Source organism: Lutzomyia longipalpis, chromosome 3 (genome assembly GCF_024334085.1).
Source record: "Lutzomyia longipalpis isolate SR_M1_2022 chromosome 3, ASM2433408v1".
NCBI classification, from domain to species: domain Eukaryota; kingdom Metazoa; phylum Arthropoda; class Insecta; order Diptera; family Psychodidae; genus Lutzomyia; species Lutzomyia longipalpis.
Genome location: NC_074709.1, coordinates 25107451 through 25132105, shown reverse-complemented (window position 1 = coordinate 25132105; position 24655 = coordinate 25107451). Strand labels below are relative to the sequence as shown.

Below are 24655 nucleotides of genomic sequence, written 5' to 3'. Positions count from 1 at the left end.
CGCTTTTCTTAATTTCCCTTCCGGTGCGAGGATTTTTCCGCGTTTAGGGGTGTCACACAGCAGCAGGGGATGAATCTCATTGTTTTATGATCGCATTCAGGCTAATCGATGAAGTGTGTGTTTGATGCGAAAAGAAATTCCCTTCCTCACGGAGAAATGGTCCTGTTAATTCCCCCCTCGTCAATTGTGATATGCCTTTATCCTTAAAAAGTTTCATCGTCTCTTTTCGCCTCCGCATCGACAGTGATTTGCCGCTCTTTTTCTTCCTCCCTGTGCGATCTCATAATACATGTAGTAAGTATAAGGGTAAGTATGTACGTATATATTTTATGTAGTAGGTACCCTAAAAGCAATGGGGAAAAGGAATAAAAGAGGAGAATGATAAAAGATTATGGTGACATCTGCAAGAGACATCTTTTAATAAAATTTTCATCTTTATTACTATTGAGTGAGGTATATGGGCGAGGGATATAATAATAAAATCCAAATTCACCTTATTATAATATTATTATTCTTTCTACACACCACCCTCCACCCAACGGGCTTTCCTCTCACCCCACACTCCCCTATTCAAGTACCCAAAAGAGCGATAAATGAATTGGCAAAGTTAAAATTGCCGCGGATGCGAGGGAGGTTTCCTTCTTCTTTTTTTTATCTTACTTTATTTGGCCCATAAGAACAAAAAAAAGTTCTCTAAATTCTCATTGTTGAGTGAAAAATATGTTACCAAAAGTATGATGAAAAAGAAAAAAAATAGCTCAAGGCATATGGCGGTGGAATTAATTTTAATTTGCACGCATAAAATCAAATCTTTTTCTCTCAATGTGGTTTTTCATGGTTTTTCACCTGTTCACGTTAAGAATGATGGCATTTGCTTATCCAATTTAGCAATAAAATAATTTTCTTCGCTTCTTTTGTGAGGTGGAAAGATGATGGAAAATATGGAATTAATTTATGGATAACAGATTAGGGGAAATTGTTCTAAATCTGACATCTAAGTTTGATTATTTTAAAGAAAATAATATTTTTAAGAAAATAAAAAAATTTTTGAAGAATTTTGAACAGAAAAAAATGTTTTTTTAAGGATATCGTTGCTAATTCATTTTCATAAAAATTACTGAGAAATACGTATTTTTTTAAAAAAATCTAAATCAGATTAAAAAAAAAGTCTGGCGTAAAAAATATTTATTTTGAAAGAAATTTTGCTAAATTATGGTTCTCTTATAGAAAATTTTCCAGGCTACAACTTTACCTTAAACGATTTTTCTATCTTAACGGAAAAAACTACTTTCAGTCCATTTTAAAAACTCTTAAACCTTAACTTTTCGCCAGGCTTCTTGTGTCAAAAAGGAGTTTATTCATTTTGAGACGAATGAATGAAATGTTATCGCTTTTACGAGAAAAAACTCTTTTGAAGAAGTTTAAGAATTAAAAAAAATAATTTAATCTTTCAAACAAAGAAAAGAATCACAACTATTTTTTTTTTAAATAAAAAAGTTTAAAAAGGAGTTTATTCATTGTAAGGTTCCAAGCTGTTTTATTCGAAAATACGAGCTAAACAAAGAAAGATTTATCGAAGATATAAGAATTAAAAAAAAAAATCAATGTTATTTTCCATTTTCCTTTGAGATCATTTGAGAAAATTAACCCAAAAATGTATAAGCCACGCCTTGATCTTACCTTATTCATTGCAATGCGTAAAACATCTTAACAACTTAATTTCTATAATTAAGTATTTTACTTACCGTAAGTAGGGGTAAAATTTAGCAAAGAAAAATAATTATTGATTATTACTTTTCTTCCTTAGAAAACTCTACTTTTAAAAATGAAAAGGTAAACATAAAAAAATTAATTTTAAAAAATTGTCACACAATCACCCCTTTTGACACTGTAACAATTATTATTTTTAATGCGATCCTCTGTATTATTTTAATACAAATAAAATAGAACAATTCACTTTGTCACTCGCTGTTGGCAGTATTATTTTCTATTCTTCCTTCATACCACGCGATGGTACGAGCAGCATATTTCGATACCGATGCTGTGGGGTTGAAAAAGCGCCTATACAAAATACATATAGCCGTGGAAGAGGAGCAAGCTCCACACTGAGGGGGGTCTCTCTATATACAGCACACAGCGCACCCCCAACCCCTAGTGTGGATGTGTTATACCCCATTTTATTCAATCATTGTCATGCATAAACGTATGCATAAAAGACTCACTTATCTTGTACCCATCATCATTGAGGATACAATAAAAAGGACTCCGCAACTAACCACGCCTTCTGTTTAAAAAAATTCTGCCGCCAAACTCATGCTGTCTCCCTCGCGTTCTATCGCATTCGCACCCCTTAGCACTAGGGGTGGTGATTTTGAAGAAATGGCACAGGGGTTCAAGCGGCAATCCATCCTACTTCAGCACATCATCTCGGGGTTGCTTCTTCCGTGGCTTCTCCACCCTTCTTTTCTCTCTCGCTCTCACACACATGTGCACCCCGGCGTCGGAGGGGTGGGATTCGCACCCCGATCCACCGAAATTTGATTGTGTCCTCAATTGGATTCTCGCTGGCACACTGCATCCGACCAATTTTCAGGGCTTCCTCCATTCAGTTCCGCCAGAGACACGGCCACGCGTGCACGCTTTTCCCATAGCCACCCTCACTCGCGCATAAGGGTTGTTTCATGCACATCTTTCGGCATTGTTGATTGTGCAGCAGGTTCGGTGCATATGCAATTCATCCGCGACACGCGACATAATTTTCGCGCTAAAATCCGCGCAGGAGTTGTGGAGGTATTTTTACATGCAACACCCACGCGAAAGTGATAAACAATTGACCCACATTCACAACGTTTCGCGTGCAGGTATACATAATACACATATACAAAAAAAATGGTGATTGAGGTGATAAATGAGGTGGAATTTTAGTGCGACAGGTGAGGAGATAATTTGGAATAAAGCATCGCCACGCGACATGGTGATTGTGGCACGGCTGTAGTAGAGTAAGAGCGCTCGTGAATATGTCGACGGCCTTCCTCGTCGATAACATCCTCAATGACAAGGACGATCAGACGGATTCCTTGGTATCGGATTCCGAATCAGAGGCCACGTCGACGGACCTAAAGGACTCACTGTGTGACTCACCGACGCGACTCGAGATGCAGCTGAGTCAGCAGCCTGAGGAACGCCTCGGGCTGCCAGAGGACCTCATAAGGACCTACACAATGCTCAATGGGCGAATGACCTTTGAGGTGTGCTGCGCCAAGTGTGGGCACTTTTCTCGGCGCTCCATGGACAGTGATGTGGATTTTAAGTGCGTCAAGTGCGGTGCGGCGGAATTTGTCAATGAGAAGGAGACGATCCTCAAAGAAACCGCCAAACCTGTGCTCAAATTCAGTGTATCTGCGATTTTAGGTGATAAGAAGGACTGTGTCAAAGTTAGAAATGGTAAGAAAATGCATAAGTCCTCAAGCTTCTTCCCTTCATTCTTATCCTGATCATAGTCTAGTCTAAAACCAAATTAATTTTTTTTTTGTAGCTCTGAGTTATTTGATCGAAGAATAGACGGAAGCCCTGAAATTAGATCTAATAAGTTGGAGCAAAGACTAAATGATTGCTCAGGTCAAGGTCCAACTTTGATTTATAGTGCCGACTTGACCAATAAAGTCGGAGCAGGACTTTTATTCTCTTCAGACATTTCAAAGTAATTTATTAAAGTCTGAAGCTGAATTTAAGTTCTCTACTCAAGGGCTTTTACGATTATCTTAGCAGAACTAGAAACGTTGCACAAAGTCTCAGAAATTCTACTAATAACTCCAGTTAACGTGCTTTCGTTAGTCTTGGAGATTTAAAATGGCTTCTTCATGTAAAACCGATAGACTTCTTATTCTTACTATTTTTTTTAGTAGCTTCTTATTTCTAAACCTAGATTAACATTCATATTAGAAATGATAGTGTAGGTGTAAATTTGTTCACTGCAGCCTAAAAGATAGGCTTATTCTGGAACAAATCCTTCTTCTTCTCCATTTTAAGTTTTTACGGTTGTTGGATTCCTTCCGAATCTAAATAGCCTAAAACAAGCTAATGTAAAAGTTTTACAAATTAGGTTGTTAAAGTAAAGAAGGAAGGATCCCAACAAACATTTTATTTGGCTTAAAAGACTAAAAGTTCTAAAAAGGTGTTATAATGGTGTAACACAGAACTTTTTGTCTTATAAAGGGATTAAATAGGCTATATATTCTACTAGAATTTTGCTCTTGTAAGCCATGATTGTAGTTCTCTATAGGACTTCGATATGAGTCATTTGTTCTCAGGAAAATAATTCCAATAGTCTCTTCTTATAAAAGCCTACAGCCCATCCATATAGGATCAATCATCTACAAGAAAATAAGTTTCATAATGGGGTATTATAAGTTAAAAATACTCAAAAGAAAGCTTATAGCACTCAATAAGAATTTTATAGAACTGCTTATAAGATTATTATGAGACCTCTTTCTCCCTTAATGAAAAATTATTATTAAAGTTTAATTTTTATTGCTAAATATAAGTTAATTTATTGAGATCTAAAATGCGCAACAATTCTTTGCGTAGTTGATTTTTCAAAGAAAAAAAAGAAAGTATTTTTTCTCGTATTTAATAGCATTGACATATCGCCTCTACCATGCAAAAGTATGGTAGCTCAGAAAGGCAAATTTTCACACGAAAAAGTAAATTTATCACGTACGTACAATACTTTCTGAAGGGAGATGCGAAATTTTGTTAGAGCATTTTTGAGGAGCTAACTAGATCGTTATAAGAATTCAATTCTCAGAAGGTTCTTAAGAGCTCTCATAATGTTCTACGAGTATAAAAGTGTACCAAATATCCCGTATACTTCGGTAGAAATAAATTCTGAGGAGTTTTGTTAAATACGAAATTCACACATTTGCGTGGCAAGATATGTGTGTATTCTCAACTCTTTCAGATATGTTCCCGCAATGCAGAGGAAATTATCCAAGACATATGTTCATCAATTATACATATAAAATAATCATATAATATAATCACAAAATAATTTGATATATAAATACGAAATACCAAAAAAAATTCAAAATAATATAAAATTGAAAAAATAATAATTAAAATTATTTTTTTTTTAATTTTACAAATTTTTTCGTAAGTTCTATAATCTTCTTATAAGCAATGCTATAAGTTTCTCATAGTATATTATAAGACGCACTAATAAGCAATCAAAATTTCTTATAATATTTTTCATAGACAGTTATAACACTGTTATAGGATAATCCTAGAGAACTCTTGTAGGCCCTTATTAGTGCGCCAGATTGTCTCATAATGGTCTGAGAGACATATATGAGCTATCTACAAGCGTTCTCTAGGATATTCATGGTTTTATAAATTTTACTTGAAGTATTCAATGAGAATACTATAGAACTTATTTTGTTCGTTGGGATGTTTAAAAGGCTTATAAATGAATTTGGCTCAGGAATTAATTATGCAAACATGTCCTGTAATCAAATGTAAGGAAATTTGTATTTCTTTGCGCATTTTTCTTGAGAATTTTAAGTTAATTTCCATAAAATTTGGAATGATTAATTTGATGTAAGAATCGTTGTACTGAACATTTTTGCCAAAAGCGTCAATTTGTGACTTTTCTTCAATTTATTGAGACCTGCTTTTTTCAGTTCTCCGTAAACTTAAAGAAATTCTAACCGCAAAGACGTTTTATTTAATTTAATTTTTTCTCATCTTAAGAGACGCTAAACATGCAAATCTTTCTTCAAAATTTCTTTTTCTTTACTTCTCTTCTGCATAAACAAACAGACCTCGTACAAATTCGCAAATAAATAATTTAATTTGATTTTTATATATTTGCTGAGCAGCTTTACAAGCACACTCAGAGATGAATCATTCCAGTAGCATTTTGTATTTCAATCAATTCCTCATCTTCCTCGTGAATCACAAATCATACATCTATTCATCGTCAAAGTTTAAATAAAATCAATTAGCTAGAAGAATAAAATCAATAAATCTACATTAAACACTTTCCCACAAATAAAGAAGAAAAAAAGATGAAAAATCGTGAGAAATGCAATTTTTGCGTGATTTATTTTATTTATTTTTCTTTGCCTTTCTGTGGAAAAGAAAAGTGAAAAGTGAGAAAAAATATTGCTTCCGATTAGTCGGAAATACGGGAATAGCCATAGAGTGCAGAAAAAAAGCTTCCTGTAAATTTTTCCCGCAGTGTATAATTAATTGTTTCCTCGATGCCTTGAAGGTGAACCAACCAACCCAACATGCGGAAATTGTAAGAATCATCCCCGTGGGGAGATGAACTATGGGGGTAGAAATTTTGAAATAAAACGCTCTAAGGCAAAAAGGCAGCCGTACGTGAAAAGCTCCCCAGAAGTGTTGAGGTGAAGCGTAAATTTTCTCACTTGAATTAACGCCTTTTGGCGGCATTTACTTCCGTTTCCGACTGTTAAATATTTTCACACACACAATTTACTAACTTTGGGCGGAAATTCAGGAGGAGAATTCCGGTGTGTTTGCTTTTGTTCTGAGCTTTGTGCTTTATTCTGGGATTATTTAAAGTGTTTTCTATGTTTAGAATTTTTTTTTAAATTTGTGAAATAAATCAATTTTGTATTTAAAGCTTTTGAAAGCTAACATAAAAACATTGAAACATGCGCTCTTTTGTTATGATATTTATTCCATGAATGCTCTCAGATGACTTTTCTCAGTCAGAACGTATTTTATGGCCTCTTTTGCGTGAATTTAATGCTTTTCTAACTTGAAAAAAAATTTAAATTCATAAATAATTGAAAAAATAAAATGTTTCATGATTGGGTCAGCGCATGACTCAAAAAACGCGAAAGGGTTGAATAGAAAAAGCTTCTTTAAGAATTTCTTTTTATGGTTTTCCCCCTAGAAGCCCACAAATCTCTATAATTTTATTAACTTTCCGACTAAATAACTCCTTCACAGAGGTCATAAAATTCCACAAAAATAAATTAAGAAAAAAAATCCACCATCTGCCATTAAATACAAACTTAATTAAGACTTCCTCCTTCCGGAGGCTTTTGAGAATTTTCAATTAATCTAACCGAAAGAAAAAAAAACAGGACACAGTAGAATGATAAATGTAGAATTCTGGAAGTTCCAACACGAGTTGAAAGCACAAATAGGAGGGGTTGCAGAAAAGTGAGGAAATTTTTGAAATAAAACGACATAATTACGCTACAAACAGTGTAAAATTTCCAGAAGGGGGCTCTTTTGCAGGGGTGGTAGAAGTAGTCCACCCCCTCGGCTCAGGAAGAGCTATATATGTATGCGGCAGAATGGGAAAATGGGGAGGGTGGGTAAATGGTGAACCACTTTGGAGTAATATATAAAATCGCGTCAGCTGGTGGCTCACTTACGAGACGCTCTCTGGGGTCCCTCTTTTAAACAATGCATAGTGCTGAGAGTAGGACGGCAGGACGGGGGGTTCTTTCTGCAGCACGTAGGGATGCTTCCGAAAGGCGTCTCGATGGGGGTCTGGGCAAAGAGAGAGAGAGAGAGAGCGAGTACATAAATCTGCTACAACCGAGGTGGGCCCCTTACCCATGCCGGTGATTATGGCTCCGCAGCACCAGATTCTTCGACGTATCTTTTGGTCTTCGCCGACGGCTGTTTCTGTCCGGTAATTGCTCTCTCTTCCTCCTCACACCCCATCCCCCAACCCACCAGTAGGGCAGACAATTGTGGAAGCAAGTGCTCCAAATCGATTGTGCCGAACATTTACGAATCCATTGGCAGGAAGCAATTTATATACAATCCACCACCACCCCCATTCGCACCGATATCTCGTACGATATATACAAAGGAAAGTTTTATGACACTGCTGTGTGATTTCCAATAGAGTGCCAAAGTGCCAAATAAATTTCCAATACGCGGTTTATACTCTTTTATTAGTGCACTCTTTCATTTTCTCAGCCATTTGGGTAGATTATCGATGTGATTATTGGATTTATATACCATCATTTGTTCTCACATTATTTCACCCCCTACTTGAGGAGGTGTTTTATTGAAAATTTAATGCTCTCCATTGGGGTTGTACTCAATAAGGGGTGGAAACTATGTTGAAGCAGGTTTTGGGTAGAAATGTGGATTTGCAAAGCAAATAATTGAGATTTTCTTCATTGAATTAAAGAGTTAACAAAGCATAGAAAGATATTTTTTTGAATTGGTTTAAATAATCGAAAAAACAGTTTTAATGCTCTGACTTAAAGACTTATAGTTTCGTCTTCATCTCAAGAGATTTAGATTTAACTCAGATTTTTTTGAAATCTTAACAAAGTCTGATTTTTAAATTGTTTGGAAAAGACAATTTTCAACCAAAATTCTTAATTAAAAAATTCTAAAATCGAATTCCTTTAACCGAATTCGTTTAATTTTCGTAAAAATAATTTTTTTATGCAGTCTTTAAGCTCCCAAAGTCAGGAAAGTAAAATTTTCTGAAGTATATACATATGGGCAAATCAGGATTCAGATAGAATCTTAAAGTTTAGACATTTCTACATGTGAAATACAAATGTATTTATTTTGCAGAAGATAATGAACCTTTGCAGGATATTTTATAGGTTTCTTTAACGGATTTCTTCCGAAACATGATACAAAAAATTTTCATAAAACTTTTTGGATTTGAAAAAAACTCTTATGTGGATTTAAAAATGTTCAAAAGGTTCCTTTAAAATTATTTCGTAGAAATGAATTAAAACATAATTTCCTTAATTTTTTTAATTCTTTATTTCTTTAATTAATTAATTCCTTAATTTTTTCTTAATTTAAAAAATTTAGATGAAGCTGGATTAAAAAAAATTATTTTTAATCAGCAGACTAGTTTTAAATCTAGGCCTAAGTTTTCTCAATTCAGGCTTGAGTCTTTTTATCTAGGCCAAAATGATTGAAGTAAAGTCTTAGTCTTAGTCTTACTTAAACCATTTTAGGTTTTAGTGTTAGGTTTTAAAGTTAGCTCAGTCTGAATTTGGGGCTGAATGTATTTTTAGATTTTTCTTACCAATTTCTATGCTCGAAGATTATAAAGGTATTATGTAGGTACTTTACTGTCTTTACGCAATAAAATTCAGAGAAATCTTTCAAAAAAACATTCGGCCCGTAATCAGTCTTAATTAAGTCTTAAAAAAATAATTCCTGTCTAATAAACTTCAGGAATTTCGTCCAAGTTCTTAAACTTTCCATGAAAATCCGTTAATTCAAATAGCTCGTTATTAAGTGAAAAATAATCTTCTCAATTCATGTTTGTTGTTTATTATTATTCATTAATTTTAATCACTAAAAAAAGCACTAAAAGTTCAATGAATTTACCTATGAAACACTAGATTAATACCTTTTCAATTACCCCCCACCAGCCTCACCTCTGTGTCCCATATGGTTGGAAAAAAAACTCCACGTGAATGGGAAATTTGCCCATAAATGGGTGGAATTTGGCGCGGAAAATTAATGGTGGAATAATCGAAAAATCCCACACTTATTTTCGCATTACAACCTGGAAGATCATTCTTCGGGTAGTCCATCATAAAAATATACATTATACCTATTAAATAGCAAAATATGAGATACAATGCAGCTATAGCAATAAAAGCATGATGTTTTTTTCGGGATAGAATAAAAATGAATGACGATCGGCATAAAAAAAGGGAATTGAACAGCCCATAATTGTGAAATTGTGTATTTGAGAGTGCACAAAAAAGGCATTCCCCGTGTTGTTTTTTCTCGTGTTTTTCAATCGTTTTTCCCCTTTTTGGACAATGGGTTTGGTGGATTTATATTTTATTATTTTATTCGCATCCTCCCGGAGTTCCTTTTTATATATGTTTCGTATATGCGGCCAAATCGGCTCTGCAGTGTAATTGTCGATGTGCAGCAATTGGTCCTATATCGGGGAAATGCACCACAGATTGTCAGGAAACACGGAGAGAGAAAAAAACGTCCTGATCCCAATGGATTTAGGCGACAACATCGACAATAATAATTCATAATGCAAAACGATGATGATTGCTGTTTTTGCAGCCTCCATCAGCGAGCAATTCGGGGCGGGGTAGTTTGGGGTAGGGGTTGTTTCGAAGTAGAAAAAAAAAAAACGAGGAGGATTTAGCGTAGTGCAAGAATAACATTATGTCTGTTTACAATAAATAACAAAGCTTTGCGAGTTTGATCCTGGCCCTGAGGGATATTTTCCCAGAGCTATTGCGGGTCTTGCACTCCTTTTTTTTCCTGGCCGCATGGAAGGATTTTCGTGGTGAAGAAAGGAGATTCGGGATGGTTGAGGATAAAATAAAATAACACTATGTTGCTTTTTTGTGTGGAATTTTAAAATGAAGTGAAAAGCCTCTTGTGGGGAACGCCTCTGTTTTGATTTCGGATTTTATTTGGTGGAAATAAATCCCATTGAATTTTTCAGGACCTTTTTGCGGTGCGTAGAAGATCCATTGAGGCTCTTTTATTATTAATTTTGAGATCGTTTGTGTTTCAATTTAGCTTGACGTGCATTGCATACGTTTGCCATGGTCTGTTGATAATTAAATTAAGCCAAAAGGATAATAAAAAAAATCGTTAGAATCGTTGAACTTTAAAAATCAGCCAAGGATGGATTTATTCCAGAAAATCAAAGAGATATGAATAAAATTAGAAAATATACTCAAGAGAATTCAAATTTCAGAATTTAACGAAAAAAAAAGAAGAATTTTCCAAATTTATATTTATTCTCACACAAAAGTTATATATAATACATTTCCACCCCAGCAGTATGTTAATTCATCTTTGCACACGTAGAAACCACACAAAATTCACGATGAAATGTGGGCTTTCCATCACTTTCATCGACTTTCACCCCAGAAGTTGGAGGGTAGCAGAAAAAAACGGACCCACGTCTGCATTAATTAAAATGCGTTCATTTTTCCATTTGCAGAATTCATCCAACCGCATATCTGGCCTTACATTCAACATAATTTAATCCACCACAACCAATTAGCGAATCCCGGTTTCCTCGTGAATGGCAATCAGCAGCAACACATTGTTGTGGGTGGTGAGGCGGACCCCCATCAGCTGGGCCACGCGCCACCGCACCAAAATGGGCTCCAACCGAACGGCGTGGACGGGGATGAGGCACGACTCCAGCATTCGCGTGACAACAAAGTCATCGCAAAGCCGCTGGCCAGTCGTCCAGCACCCTTTCTCCATCATGGCCTCAACCACCCACACCTTCACTCCCTTCTGGCGCACTGCCGGAATCCCTACATGGGTGGTGAGTTTCTCTTTGTTCCCTTCCACGTGGCTTTTCGGCCTCACTCATCACGTAATTCTGCTTCTACTGGGGGGCTCTCTTGCAGGTGGTACTGGACCTCAGGTGTTTCCCCTTCCACCAGGACAAGGTTTCCCGTGGGCACACTCAACACGAGGGAAACCCCGCCGAGGGATGATGCGAAGGGCTGTTTTCTCAGGTAAGTCATTAACCATTTAAATTTTACGTTTTTTTTGGGAAAATTTGGGCTGAAAAATGAAGAAATAAATTTCTTAATTTTTTTAAGATAAAAGAAATAAAGGATTTTTTTATTATTCTATGAATGGATTTTAATTTATTTAAATTAAAACTGAGCATAAAGATAATGGGTCCTATTCTACGACAATAAAATCTTTGAAATTTCAAGAATCTTTTCTAAAATTTTAATTTCAAGGATTTCTTAGTCGCAGAATACGCACCATATTATTAAAGAAAATCCTCTTTGTGTGATTTTTCTTTTATTTTTGGGCGTTTTGAGCTAAAAAAAATTGTCTTAATTTAATTCTTTAAGGTTTTTCTTGCAAAGAATAATTTTTTCTTACTTCTAAGAAATGTAAAAAAGCATTTTCAATTTTTCTGGAATATTTTTCTGACCAAAACGGAATATTCTTTTGATCAAAAGCAGAATTTTCTGATCAAAAGATATGATCCCTCTCGCCCTTGAGAGCTTAGAGCAAATTATCTTGCCAAAATAAAACAATAAACTTACTGACATCCTTCCGCTATTATATAGCGGAAGCTCCTCAAGACATTTTCGTGCATTGTCACCCCAAAGAATGGATCGTCCTCTGTTTGTGATGTGCAACAAAGAAAGCATAATTAATTGCTCTCGACAATTCTGCTTAAATATAAATGGTTTTAATAATGAAATGTCTGCGGCGCACGATCTTTCATTTTGCTGCATTTTTGTCTTTTGCAGACTCACAGCGGAAGGGCCTCGAGAAGAGATTTCAGATGCAAAAATACATCAGCAAACCTGACCGGAAAAAATTGGCTGAACGTCTGGGACTTAAAGATTCGCAGGTATTTTTGATTTTTATTTTTTATTCTTAACATTTTTGCATAAAATCCAACATTGGCATTTCCGTCTGAACATCATTTCCCATCGAGGGGATTTTGTGATTATGTGGTATTGTAGGTATGTATATGTTTATAGAGTGAGGAGAGAGAAAAAAAAGAGCCACACGGGGTTTGAGAATTAAATTTTGCTGTGTACATGGCAATCAAACTCCGCCCATTTTTTCACCCAGCTAGCGTCTTTCGTGTGCGCAGACGCCTTTCTAGGCGAGAACGCGAAGTTTCCCTGGCTTTTCTCCAAAAAGGCATCACAAATACATACACACTGACTTTCCCTTAAGAGTTTTGAGTGTGGAAACCAACCCTAATATAATTTTATTTGATATTAATACTTGTGTATACGCCACTTGATGGAGTTACACTGTTATAAAATATATTTATGTGGAAGGAAAATCTTTTGAAAAAATCATTCGTTGAATTTAATTTTGTTTAAAGAAGACGTTAATTGAGATTAAATTGTTGATTAGTTTAGTTAATTTTACGGCTAACAGAACTATATTAATTTTGACACTAGGTGGCTGCACTATAAATAGGCCCTCTGGCGGGAAATTCGATTTCAGGAATTTATTAAAAAGCTCTAACCGAAAAGAGCTAATGCCAAAGATTCTCATTAAATTCACACAAAAGAATTTCTTTATCAAAAAAATCTGAAAGAGAATAAAATTTCCTCTCCACCCACTGACCCAAAAATCCTCTGAAAATTTAGCAGATTGAACAAAAGCCAGTGAGCAATAAAACTCATCATCTTTCCCCTCATACCACCGCGTGTTAGTCATCATTAACAAAACAAATTTCCATTGAATTTAATTGTGGAAAATACTCGCATAGAGACACAAAACATTGGGTGGAAAAGTGATTTGTTTTCCGGTAGAGAAAATTGGAAAACTTTTATCTCATGTACTTCAATTTGAATTTAATTCATATACTAATTTATTTGACAAAATCAGCGATGCAGTGGTTATCTCTCGTCTCGCTGGGTACACCACTGTTTTAGTTTTAAAATATACGTGCTGGAATATACAATGAATAAACATGAATTTTAATTAAAACTTTTCACAAACTCACAGAGTTTTTGGGGAGCTTCTATACGGTGCAAAAGCTCCTGCAGAAAAAATACGAGGAGAGCTTTTATTGTGTGCAGATGCGCTCAAAAAGTCTTTTTAATCAAATACAATTTGAAGCATTTGAAGCACCTTGACCCCATCCCCCAGCTTGAAGCGCATACATTGTATTGTTTGTCTGCACAAATAAGACGGGCGCGAGATGGTGTCGAAAGACGCACAAAGTGCAAGTTCCGTTCGCAGAGTCACCGTGAATGTGAGATTTGCTGGACCATTGATTTTATCCATAAAATTGTTTCCACTCCTCATTCGCACCTCTGCCAAAAAGGCAAATATTGTGACTATTGGCGAGACCTAAAGCATCATCGCGTGTCCTCCACCCGCATCCAATTTTCATCCCACCTTCGGGTGTACGCTACCACAGAGAGACGAAGTGTTAAATGCTCTCTGTGTGAGTTCTTCTTTGGTAAAATGAGAGGGAGATACGCTATCCGGGAAAATTGCGTGTGAGGAAAATTTGGTAACATATGCTCGGGTGCGGCAACAATTTGTCTATTGGGCGAAAAATGGGAAATAGAGATAGCACAGCCATCGAATGGATTTTCCTCACTTGTGCAGAAGAAAGTTATTCTAGGGGATGCTTGAGAGGATTTCTTATGTGGTTTTAGGGGTGTTCAAGCTGACAAGGAAACAATACATTCACAGATAAATAATAGAAAGGAGTTTAGTTATTTTTAGTTTCTAAATTTCTCTTTAAAAATGTACAACGAACAAAGAAGATATTGTACAAAGACTACAAAAACAGTATAATGGACCTAATTCAGCGACCAAGAAACCTTTGAAATCTAAGCATTAAAGCACATTAAAAAATCAAGATAAATTTCCAAAGAAATTTATATGTTTTACTGGAGAAAATTGAAAACTTTTTTTTATCTTCAAAATTATGCTTATGAAATATTCTGATTATAGGTACAATCGGGGCTATTTGTGTCAACTAACCAAAATAATATATGTAAAATATCCCCCTATAAATTAATGCGGAAACTATAAAAATCAAATTCTCAATAAAATCTCCAAAATCTCTTCTGTGGTTGACAATCAAAATTACTTTAAAGCTCTTCCAAAATAGGGTCAGAAACATATAAATTAAATCAACAGCGATAACTTTATGCTGAAGTGGCCCTAAATTTATGCGCAAACATTGGCTTAGGTTGATGGTGGGGGAACCAAACACAGTACAGAGCATAATGGATCAACCCCTAATGGGCGATGTTTTAAAACTATTAATGTTCTACCCACTTTATTTATTTTATATTCCTTCCCAAAACCACCCTGCGGAGATTTAGGAAAATCTCTGCAGTTGACACTTGAACTTTGATGTTTTCAATATCATCTAGATTTGATTTAATCTCACCCCCACTACCCTTATTTTTTTTCAATCACCCTCAAGGGGTGCTACTTTATATTCAAAGTGAGAGCGGAGGAAGATTCTTGCGCGGCAGAACAGCTCTGCAGGGAAACCCTAATAGGATAGGAATCGAATGATTTTGCTCTGGCGCGAGGGTTGGGGTCGTTTTTCCAGTGATTTAGCAGAAAAGAGAGGGTGGTGGTGGAAAAAAATCTTAATCACCCTGCGGTAAAATTTGGCGGCAGGAATGACAAAAAAATCATCACTGGAAGTAATTTGATTAATCGAATTAATTTTCAATGGATTGTCATTAGCATTTATTTGATGGCCAGAGGCTGAAGTGTGTCGGCCTAATTTATTTACCCCTCCACCCCCACCCACACACACACTCTGTATACCCTAATTGAGATGCAGGAAGTGTGGGAGGAAATTGAGGAGATTTCCTCTCACAACGAGACACACATTATGGTTCTTATTTTGCACCAGGAAGTCCATAGTGTTCAAATATGTTGTTAATATGGGTTTGCAATAAAATTCTAGCAAACATCGAAAGCAAATTTTGGAGGGTATTTTAGGGGGACTACAAATACTTGGAGTGTATCAAGTGCAGGCGCATTTTCACGAAAGGCATTTCCCACATAGAGTTGAGTGAAAATCCAAAGCAATTTACACATTTGCATCCTCAACAGTGTAATAATTCACAAACAGAGTATTCCCGCCTTTTCTCGTATCTGTCACCAACAGACACCCATCAACCCTCCGTTGCTACTCTCTAAGGCCCTTCCAATATATGCGGACGAATTTCCCAAAGCCCATGTCCTTATGCACGACAACCGCTTGTTCCCTGGCATGTTCCTCTGGGAAAGGAATTAGGGCTGTTTTGTACGTTCTTGAAGGGAAATCTGTGTTAGTTCTTCTTATTTAAATTTTTAGTTTCCCTAAGAATCTCATGCTAAATCACAACTAAAAGGAGTTTACTCGTTTCTATGAGAGCTCATTCCTTATTCGACAAAATAATCGGAGTACACGCATTTTTTCTGAAAAATTCTTATTCGTAAATTGAATAAGAATAATCAATAATTCTAAAAGAAATGTTTTTTACCAACAATTTATCCAATTATAGTTGCTTTGTTTCTGGTGTCTTTGGTGTTCGAAGAATTCATAACGACTCAAACACTCAACTTCCAGAAAATTAAAAAAAAAAATCTTTAGAACTTCCTTGATAAGTTCTTTGGATTTAACATTTTTATCTCCCATAAAATGAATATTTTGCCTTACTACCTATACTCATGTCAGCATAAACGACATAAAACTACCGATAAAAATCACAGCATGAGTAACATTTTCTTTTCGTTTGAATAATTAATTAGAAAGAAGGTTTCTTAGAAGATTCCTGGGTGACAAATTAATTTCTTCTAACTCATAAATATGTGAAGAAAAAATCTTCAGGCTATTCGTTGCACCGCATCATTAATCTGTTGAAGTGAAAATCGTTACAAAAATTCATCTTTTTCTTTCCATAAAATGAACGGTGTATTAGTGCGAAAAGGTTGCGTAACCAATTTAATTGTTTGGTGAGCTCGAATGGCATGAAATGAACGTCAAAATTCATCGATCATTTTTTGCCGCACACATCTCACCTTTTGCCAATGTGAGATGAGACCAATCTTTCTCTTTCTCTCTCTCATGGCGACAACATAATCCATCATTTGGCACAATTGGGTGATATTTTAATTTCCGTAAAATGCTCACATTTTTTCGCCAAAGCCATTCAGAGCTACCTATATAAAATGTGTGAAAGACTTTTCCTATATAGCGTCCTTTTATTTCCTCCTTTCCGCCCAAGTGGCGTCAATTTATTATTTAATATTATTACAGATTTTTTTATGCTTCCTCCTAATCTCCTAACAAAACAAAACTTTCTTGTCAAACACGGTGGACCACTTTGTGGGTAAGATTACATGTATATAGAGAGGCAGACATGTGCACAAGAAAAGTGAATGCAATATGTTTTGAGATAGATCTGTTCAGCAAGATCGCTAATTGTAAAACCATTCGGGGTGACCCTTTCCTGCGGCAAGTATTTTTGGTTATTTGAGAAACATTGCTCTTGAATTTTTAACTTACGCAACGGAGGTATGATTGATGTGTTTTGTTGGTGCTCTTTGGATTCTTTCACTACATAAAACAGAGTTGAGATGATTGGAGATTTGATTAAGTGGTACAGATAGGAATGAATAAGCAACTAAGCTCAGCGCAGGCTACTTTTGTATTTTACAAATTAGATACACCTGCAAACATTAGGTAAATATGAATCAGAAGAATTGATAAGGAGTTTAGCAAAGGGGGTTTATCTGGACAAAATTATTCGGATTATTCGCTAATATTCGGATGATTTGCCAAAGAAATAAAAAAAAATGGTTTTTGGTCTATAAATGGTTCAGATTGAGAAACAGAAGCTTAAAAATATTTAATTCCAGCCTTAAAAGAATTAAAATCCAACCGAATAGTGATTTTACTCCTAATCATGCTCAATTCAAGCCTAAAAAAGATTCAATTCAAGCTTTAAAAATATTTAACTTAGGCCTATAAAGAACTAAAAGTAGTCAATTTAACCCAAAACTATCTTAATTAAAGTCTAAAAGTATTTGGTTTTCAATCCTAAAAAAGGCAGTTCCAATATCAAAAAGCTTTAAAAAATATTAATTATAGCCTAAAAAAGACTAAAAAGTTTTATAGTTAATTCAAACCGAAGAGTTTTAAACTCAAGACAAAAAGTTAACCCAAAAAAAAATAAATTCAAGCCGATAAATAGATTTTCACTTCCAAAACAGCAAAGATTGAGGAACAAAACTTAAAAAAAAACATTATTAAAGCCTAAAAACAGGACTAAAGTCATACCGAAAAGTAGTAAATTAATGATAAAAAGTAGTAAATTCAACCCAAAAAAGTCTAAATTCAAACTAGAAATTCCTAAATATTTTTTGGATCATTTTCGGTTTTGAGTTTTTGGATTTTTAGCAAGAGATGTTCATGAGAAGTCAAATATTCCGAAATATTCGACCGATTCGCTTAAAATACCAAAATATTCGCCAGATAGACACCCCTTGGAGTTTATTCATTTTGAGGCCTCCCTCGGAAATTTTCTGAGAAAATCTGCATTATTAGAAGTCGAAGATTTTTTTAAAATTCTGTATATTAGATAGTTTACTTGCAAATTAATTCTCTAACTCAATTCAAATTCAAATATATTTCTTGCAAATATTTTCATTAACTCCATCATTAATCATTTAGTCACTTACAAGACATGTTTACCAACTCTAAATCATGAGTATGAAAATAAAAGCAAAGAACGTCAACTAATTAGATCATTTTGTATGGCGGAAATTGTTTGTCAAACCGTGGTAATAGTTTTATTGGTTTTATTTTAATGGAAACAAACAACAAAAAATCAGCTTAAAGAGTACAAATCCATTGGACAAATTGTAGGATTGTGTGAAATTAAAGCTCACCTTGAAGGTGCAAAAGAGACGCTTTGGGGAAGGCTAGCAATTTGCCGCACAGGGCGTTCATATTATTTTGTGAATTTCTCCTTGTTGCCAGAGTGTGCAAACTTTGCACACTGCGCAATTTTGCGCAAAAGAACTGACCTCACACGGTACAAAAGGCAAACGCAAATGTCTTATAACTTATGTTGGTCTAAGGTGGGCTCTCACAGGTATGAAGCTCATAGCTTGTCCATCGTGCACGCAAAGAATAATTCAAAGAGCATGGACTTTTCATTTTTTTTTAGATTCAATGAACTTCCACGAAGGAGTATTTGGCGGCAATTTGCTGAACTTGAGCATTGAACTCTCTCGCGCGAGGGAGTTCGAGGCGAGTCTTCATTGATGAAATTTTTACCTTTCAAATACTGGAGGAAGGTTTTTCTTGTAAATTTCTACAGGCAACACACAATAGCCGGCAACCCTGCTGTGTGGCAGGGTGAAAGTGAACTCAATTGAATTTTATTTAGAAGAGGGCTGGCCTCTAAGGGCGGCCTAGGCTGATCGATGACAACCGCAGTTGATGATGACAAATTGGCATCCAACTAAATCGGCAATGTCATCATCGAGTCTTTTTTTCACTCTCAACACATCGAACCATCCTCTTGAACAAATTATTAACATCTACGTCCATTGAGGGAAATTTTATTATTCAAAATTCAAACATTAATCCAAACGTTGGATTTTCTGTTTGTCAACCATTTGAGAACATCACTTGATTACGTCGATTTATACAGTCCAAGTGTGATGGCTCTTGTGACTAATTGAAATTGATGTAAATTGTATAAAGCTATTTGTCTTGCGAGCTAATAAATTCATCAATAATTCCCGGATGGCTCTAAAGATGCATCCTGCCGACTTTAGAATGATGCCGATTGTCTCACTTCAAGCTTTAAGAAATTCCCCAGAAGACTGCGAGACGTTTAACGACAGATTCTTGCTTTAAACATTTACGCAATAAATTTTTATTTATTTTATTCATTCATAAATCGATAATTAATCGACATTAATTAAATTGAATTTGAAATATTTGCTACTTGCTGCAGAACCAGAGATATTGCTCGTATTTGTTTAATATAAATAATACTTCTATCTATATAATAACCAAATAGGTACTTAAAGTCTTCAGAACTAAAAAAAAAACATTAAAAAATTATTTAAAAAAAATTAACTTTAGTAAAGAGCCTTTGTTCGTTAAAATAATAAAATTAGTTTAAAGAATTTTTTCTACAAGAAAAAGAAATCAACAATTTCAATTTGCCACTAGATGTCCCCTTGATATACTTTCGCCCTCTAGTGAGAAAAAAAACTTCCATTTTTTTTAACTTTTTGTTTTTGAGCGCTAATCTTTCAAATTATCTTTCTCTTATTACATAAAGAAATTCCAAAACATTTTCTCTCTTCACCTTCATTAGATTTTTTTTTCTTAAAGCAAAAAAAGAAGTCCGCTGTACTTAAACATTTCACATTTGAAGGTATTTCAGCCTTCAAAACGCACCACATTTAAATTGAAAATTTCTCTCAATATCAACGCGGGGAACCTTAACGCGTATCGACAGCTCTAACTGCTTTTAGCAGCAAAACCTATACGAGCCCTTTCGCTTTCCTTTCCCTTGTGGTGCACTCAATCACAATCAATTTGCTTCTCGCTCCTTCCGGTGAAGGCGGGCGCGCAAAGAGATCTGACGATTGTTTAATTGCTGGGAGAAATTCATTAAATGCTTCCCATGGAAGCAAAAGAGGCGGAGGAACCGCATGGACGCATCGTCTATGCTGCCAAATTGCTACAAATGTTTCTGCGTGTTTGCAGAGGGCCCACATTGAGAGATTCAGTTTCAGCAGACAATTTTAATTGCACACTTAATGGTATTTGCGCACTCCCCGCCACTAAAACAATCTGCACAAAGTGCAACAGAGTGGTTGCTTTTCGCAAATGGGATTGAATTTCATGCAGAGATCTTGTGGGGTTCCATGCTGGGGGATGCTTCGTATATGTATGCATATAATCTGCAGGAAATTGCACAAAATGTTTGGTCATAAATAGGATTTATTAACAAAAATTAGTTTTAATTATTTATTTTTAAGGATTCTTTTATTTTAAATTTATTTAAATGTTTTTTTTTTCAAGGACTAGTAGGGTTTCCTCATTTTTTTTTAAATATTTAAATTTTGACATTTTAGACTTTTTTTGGCCCTATAATCTATCAAAAAGAATTACCCAAATAATTGGAGAAAAATCTTTGAATATTCAGTCGATTCTGACCAACATGTTTGTAACACTACTGGATAAGAATTTCATAAAAATTTTGAATAAAAATTTCTTTTGAGCATTTCCCAAAAAAAAATGATAAGAGAAGAATTCTAAGAAAATTCTGCCAAGACATCTCTAATACTTTTAGTAATATTTAAAAAAAAATCAGAAAAATTCTCAAAGAGATTTTTCTACAGCCTTTTATATCGCGAATTTTCGTTGAAAAACTTATTCTTACTTATTCTTGAAAACAGAAAAAGAAATCTGTAAAGAATTAACATTAAAAATAGGTTAAAAATATTCTGGAAAAATTTACCAAATTCATGGCAAACAATTCTTTGAAAAAAAAATTGAAAAGAATTTCAAGAGAATTCTCAATGAAAAAATTAGTGGAGGATTCTGAGAAAATTCTTAGCGCAATGAAGTAAAGAAAACAGGTCAATATCGTCAAGATCAAGTACCTTTAACATTTTACGCTTTGTTTAACAAATACTCCAAATTATGTTGTCCGAAGATCACGATCTTCAAGTTTGGTCAGAGACAATTTGGGTGCCAAATACGAGCAGCAGTTTAGCATCAATTTGCATGCAGACACGTGCTGTTTGGAGCATCCTTGGTTGCTCTTTAACTCCCTCCGTGTCTGCAGATGGGCATAGAGGCCAAGTACCAAGGCTAGAGAGATTTTTTTTTATTAGACGTTTTGGACATCATTGCTCGCTTTTCTGGGTCAATGAACGCTGCTATTCGGCGGAAAGTCCCCGCAGTGGAGGAATTCTTTGTGGAGTCAAAGAGTTTGCCTCAAGAACAGCGCGTGTTTTTGGCTATTTCTGGAGCTTCGCGCGGCGGTGGGAGAGGCTCGTGTAATTGAACTGATGAAATTGATTTGAAGATATTAGAAAAATTTCTCCCAAAACATCAATCAAACACCCATTTCGCATCAATCAACCACCGATCGTGTGCCAATGGCAAAAAATCGCATTACCGCGCCACTTTTACTTTTCTCCACGACGATGCCGCGGAAAGGGGGGGCAGGTGGAGTGGAGGTGCGCACATTTTGTTATCTAAGGTGGAAGCACACAGATCGTACCATTCTTCGTCATCTCGCGCCACAGCAACCATCTGATTGACACACATTCCATCCCCGTGCAGAAGCAGCAATTTTGTATTTGATATTGCGGCGGGACACGCACCATGTTGAAGAAATTGTGCAATTTTGGGTGGAATAATTGGTAATTTGGCGCACAATTTGCCACACATCATCAGCTCAATGCGGCGAAATTCATCGCGTGGTGTTTGATTAAAAATTGAGAAGATTTGCCAAGAAGATACAACCGTCGCAATCAAAATCTCTCAAACAATTTTTTTTCTTATTTTTAGCTCTGAAGCTTTTTTCTTTCAACTCTCCCAAAGAGAAGAGGTATCTTAAAAGGAAGAAATTTTAATTACTCGATCGGCAATTAATCAGCAATTAATCTCAATCAGACAGCACGTGAGTTGCGAGATGAATTCAAGGATTGTTTACAGAACTTTTGGTTTTTTTCCCACATGCGGCGACAGGTCACGTTAATTTTTTTTGCATTCACATTTCCCACGAGCGCTCAACTATATACCTACATTCAGGCAGACGTTATTCACTCATTTTCATTTTATTTAAATTAAATTTATTCAAATTTAAAGCATGAAGTGCGGTGAAAAAAATTTGCAAACATAATGTTTTGTGGTGGCGACAGATTTGCGGATATTGGACACTGATGTGGGGACTCTGCGTGCATGCTTAACAGTTGTGTGGCGAAAATAATTGTGCTCAGTTAATTAATTTGCAATTTTTTTTTAACCCATAATTGTCCAAATTAGTTTATTTAGTAAAATAGGAAGAGATTTGTGCTAAGAAGTTACTCGTATGAACGATGAACTTGTAAAAATCGCCTCAGAATTCATATTTTTTACACAAAAGAAGTTTATTCGTTTTGTATGAGAAAATCATTATTAGAGAAAAAATTCAGGACACTTTTAGTCTTTTAGAGAATTAAAAAAATAACAGAAAATCGCCAAAGAGACTCCATTTTTTCAACGAGGATCAATTTGAGGATTAATCCTCAAAAATTTGAATATTTTTATTTTAATAAAAATCGAAAAGAAGTTAACCCTTTTCGACTTGAATCTACCACTATTTAGGCTTTAATTTTAGACATTTTACGGCTTTAATTAAACAATCTGCCTCTTTAGGGTTGAAAACCACATAATACTTTTAGGTTTGAATTTAACACGTTACAGGTTGAATTTACTACTATTTAGCTTCAATTGACTACTTTTCGTCCTTTTTAGGCTTGAATTAAAAAAATTTTTTCAGATTTTGTTATTCCATCTTTGCCTTTTTAGGCCTGAAAACGTTTAGGCTTTAATTTAATCATTTTTAGACCTGAATTTAGTACGTTTCGGGTTGAATTTACTATTTTCGACTTGATTTTAATCCTTCTTAGGCTTGAAATAAATATTTTTTAAGCTTGTGCTCTTATATCTTAGCCGTTTTAAGACTAAAATCAAATATTTTGATTTCTTTGATGAATTTTACAAACATTAACAAAATCCGAATATTTGCAAAGATCCGAATAATTTCATTCAAGTACCCCTTGTGAATGGGTTAATATAAAATAAGAAGAAAGATTTTTAACTAATTAGATCATTTTTATTCAATTCAATTAATTAATTTTTATTCTTTTAAATTTTTTTTAGGTCAAAATTTGGTTCCAAAATCGTCGAATGAAGTGGCGCAACTCAAAGGAACGCGAGCTCCTGGCTAGCGGAGGTTCACGAGATCAGACCCTTCCCAACAAGAACAACCCCAATCCCGATCTCTCAGACGCCAGATGTGACCGCACTACATCCCTATCGCCTCCTTCATCACCTATGGATGTTACACAGCAGGGAACACCCCCGAAATCATCTCCAGGCGACGCCCTGAAGCCCAAATTTGAGATGGGCTCGAAGTCTCCTGCTACGGACTCTGGGGATGGCTTCAAGTTTGATTTCTCCGAGGAGGCGCGTCACCAAAGGTCCCAAGTTTTCGGTGGCTTCTACGAACATCCCGACGCCGCCAACTTTAATGGCACCCTCCCACTAGGAATGCCCGATGGCGCCGAGGACAAGAGCAAAATCTTTTACGATGACTACGAATCCAATTCCGACAGTGACGAAGAGATTAATGTAACGTGACTGGCCTAGATTAATACCATACTTTGGTCTCTTGGGGATGATCTCTACGAGTCCAGCAACAGACCAAAATGTTTTTCTCGTGTGAGGTTCATTTTACTAAAAAAAAAAAGAATCTGCTTCAAGCATAACCAAATAAAAGATTTCTCAAAAAATCGCGACTTCCGGTCGCTTTTATTTTAAAACTTACAATATTATTAAAAAATATTAATTTTAAAAGGAAATGAGAAAATTATAAAATTCAAAGAAGAAAATTGTAGAAAGTAGGAAGGAGAAACATCGAATATTTGTCCGTTTATTTTGTACATAATGGAAAAAATATATAATTATCAATGTGTCTTGTAAATAAAGAAATAAAATAAATGTAAAAAAAAAGTTTTTTTTAACGTTTTCATGCGAAATTTTCAGTTTTTCATTTTATTTGGGAAAAATTGAAAAAAAAAGAAAATTCTACTTTTGGTCAGGAGAATCTGCTTTTGATCAGAAGAATAATTTATTTTGATCAGGAGAATGTGCCAATTCGAATTTGATTTACAGCTTATTATCCTGATCGAATGCCTATTTTCCTGATTAAAATGGCAGATTCTTCTGACAAAATGAATCATTCTTCTGACCAAAATGGAATATTCTGATCAAAATTAACTGCCTAACCTAAAAATTCCTAGTTTGCCTTGCCACTCATTTCTTTGGTCAAAATCTGTTATTCCTGAAAATTTCATACAATTAACTAATTTTAGGTGCCGACAGAAATTGGTTTAGATCTAA

The 24655-nt window shown here is 35.1% G+C and overlaps 2 protein-coding genes across 2 annotated transcripts in view; both read left to right on the top strand.

Moving 5' to 3' along the window:
* LOC129792945 (beta-1,3-galactosyltransferase 5) overlaps positions 1–24655 on the top strand; it is a 1144668-nt gene that overhangs the window by 358993 nt on the left and 761020 nt on the right. The gene's annotated exons all lie outside the window — the stretch shown is intronic.
* LOC129794277 (uncharacterized) lies at positions 3018–24049 on the top strand. The gene is made up of 5 exons (XM_055835056.1): positions 3018–3444; positions 10967–11302; positions 11388–11498; positions 12258–12361; positions 23414–24049. Exons 1-5 carry the CDS (start codon positions 3018–3020, stop codon positions 23891–23893), a joined length of 1458 nt encoding a protein of 485 aa, XP_055691031.1. The 3' UTR covers positions 23894–24049.

Excerpts from the sequence above, each read along its gene's own strand:
- LOC129794277 (XM_055835056.1), top strand. The coding sequence starts at position 3,018 with ATGTCGACGGCCTTCCTCGTCGATAACATCCTCAATGACAAGGACGAT. Across the intron at positions 11,303-11,387 it reads CCGGAATCCCTACATGGGTG|GTGGTACTGGACCTCAGGTG; the intron begins GTGAGTTTCTCT and ends GCTCTCTTGCAG. Across the intron at positions 12,362-23,413 it reads TGGGACTTAAAGATTCGCAG|GTCAAAATTTGGTTCCAAAA; the intron begins GTATTTTTGATT and ends AATTTTTTTTAG.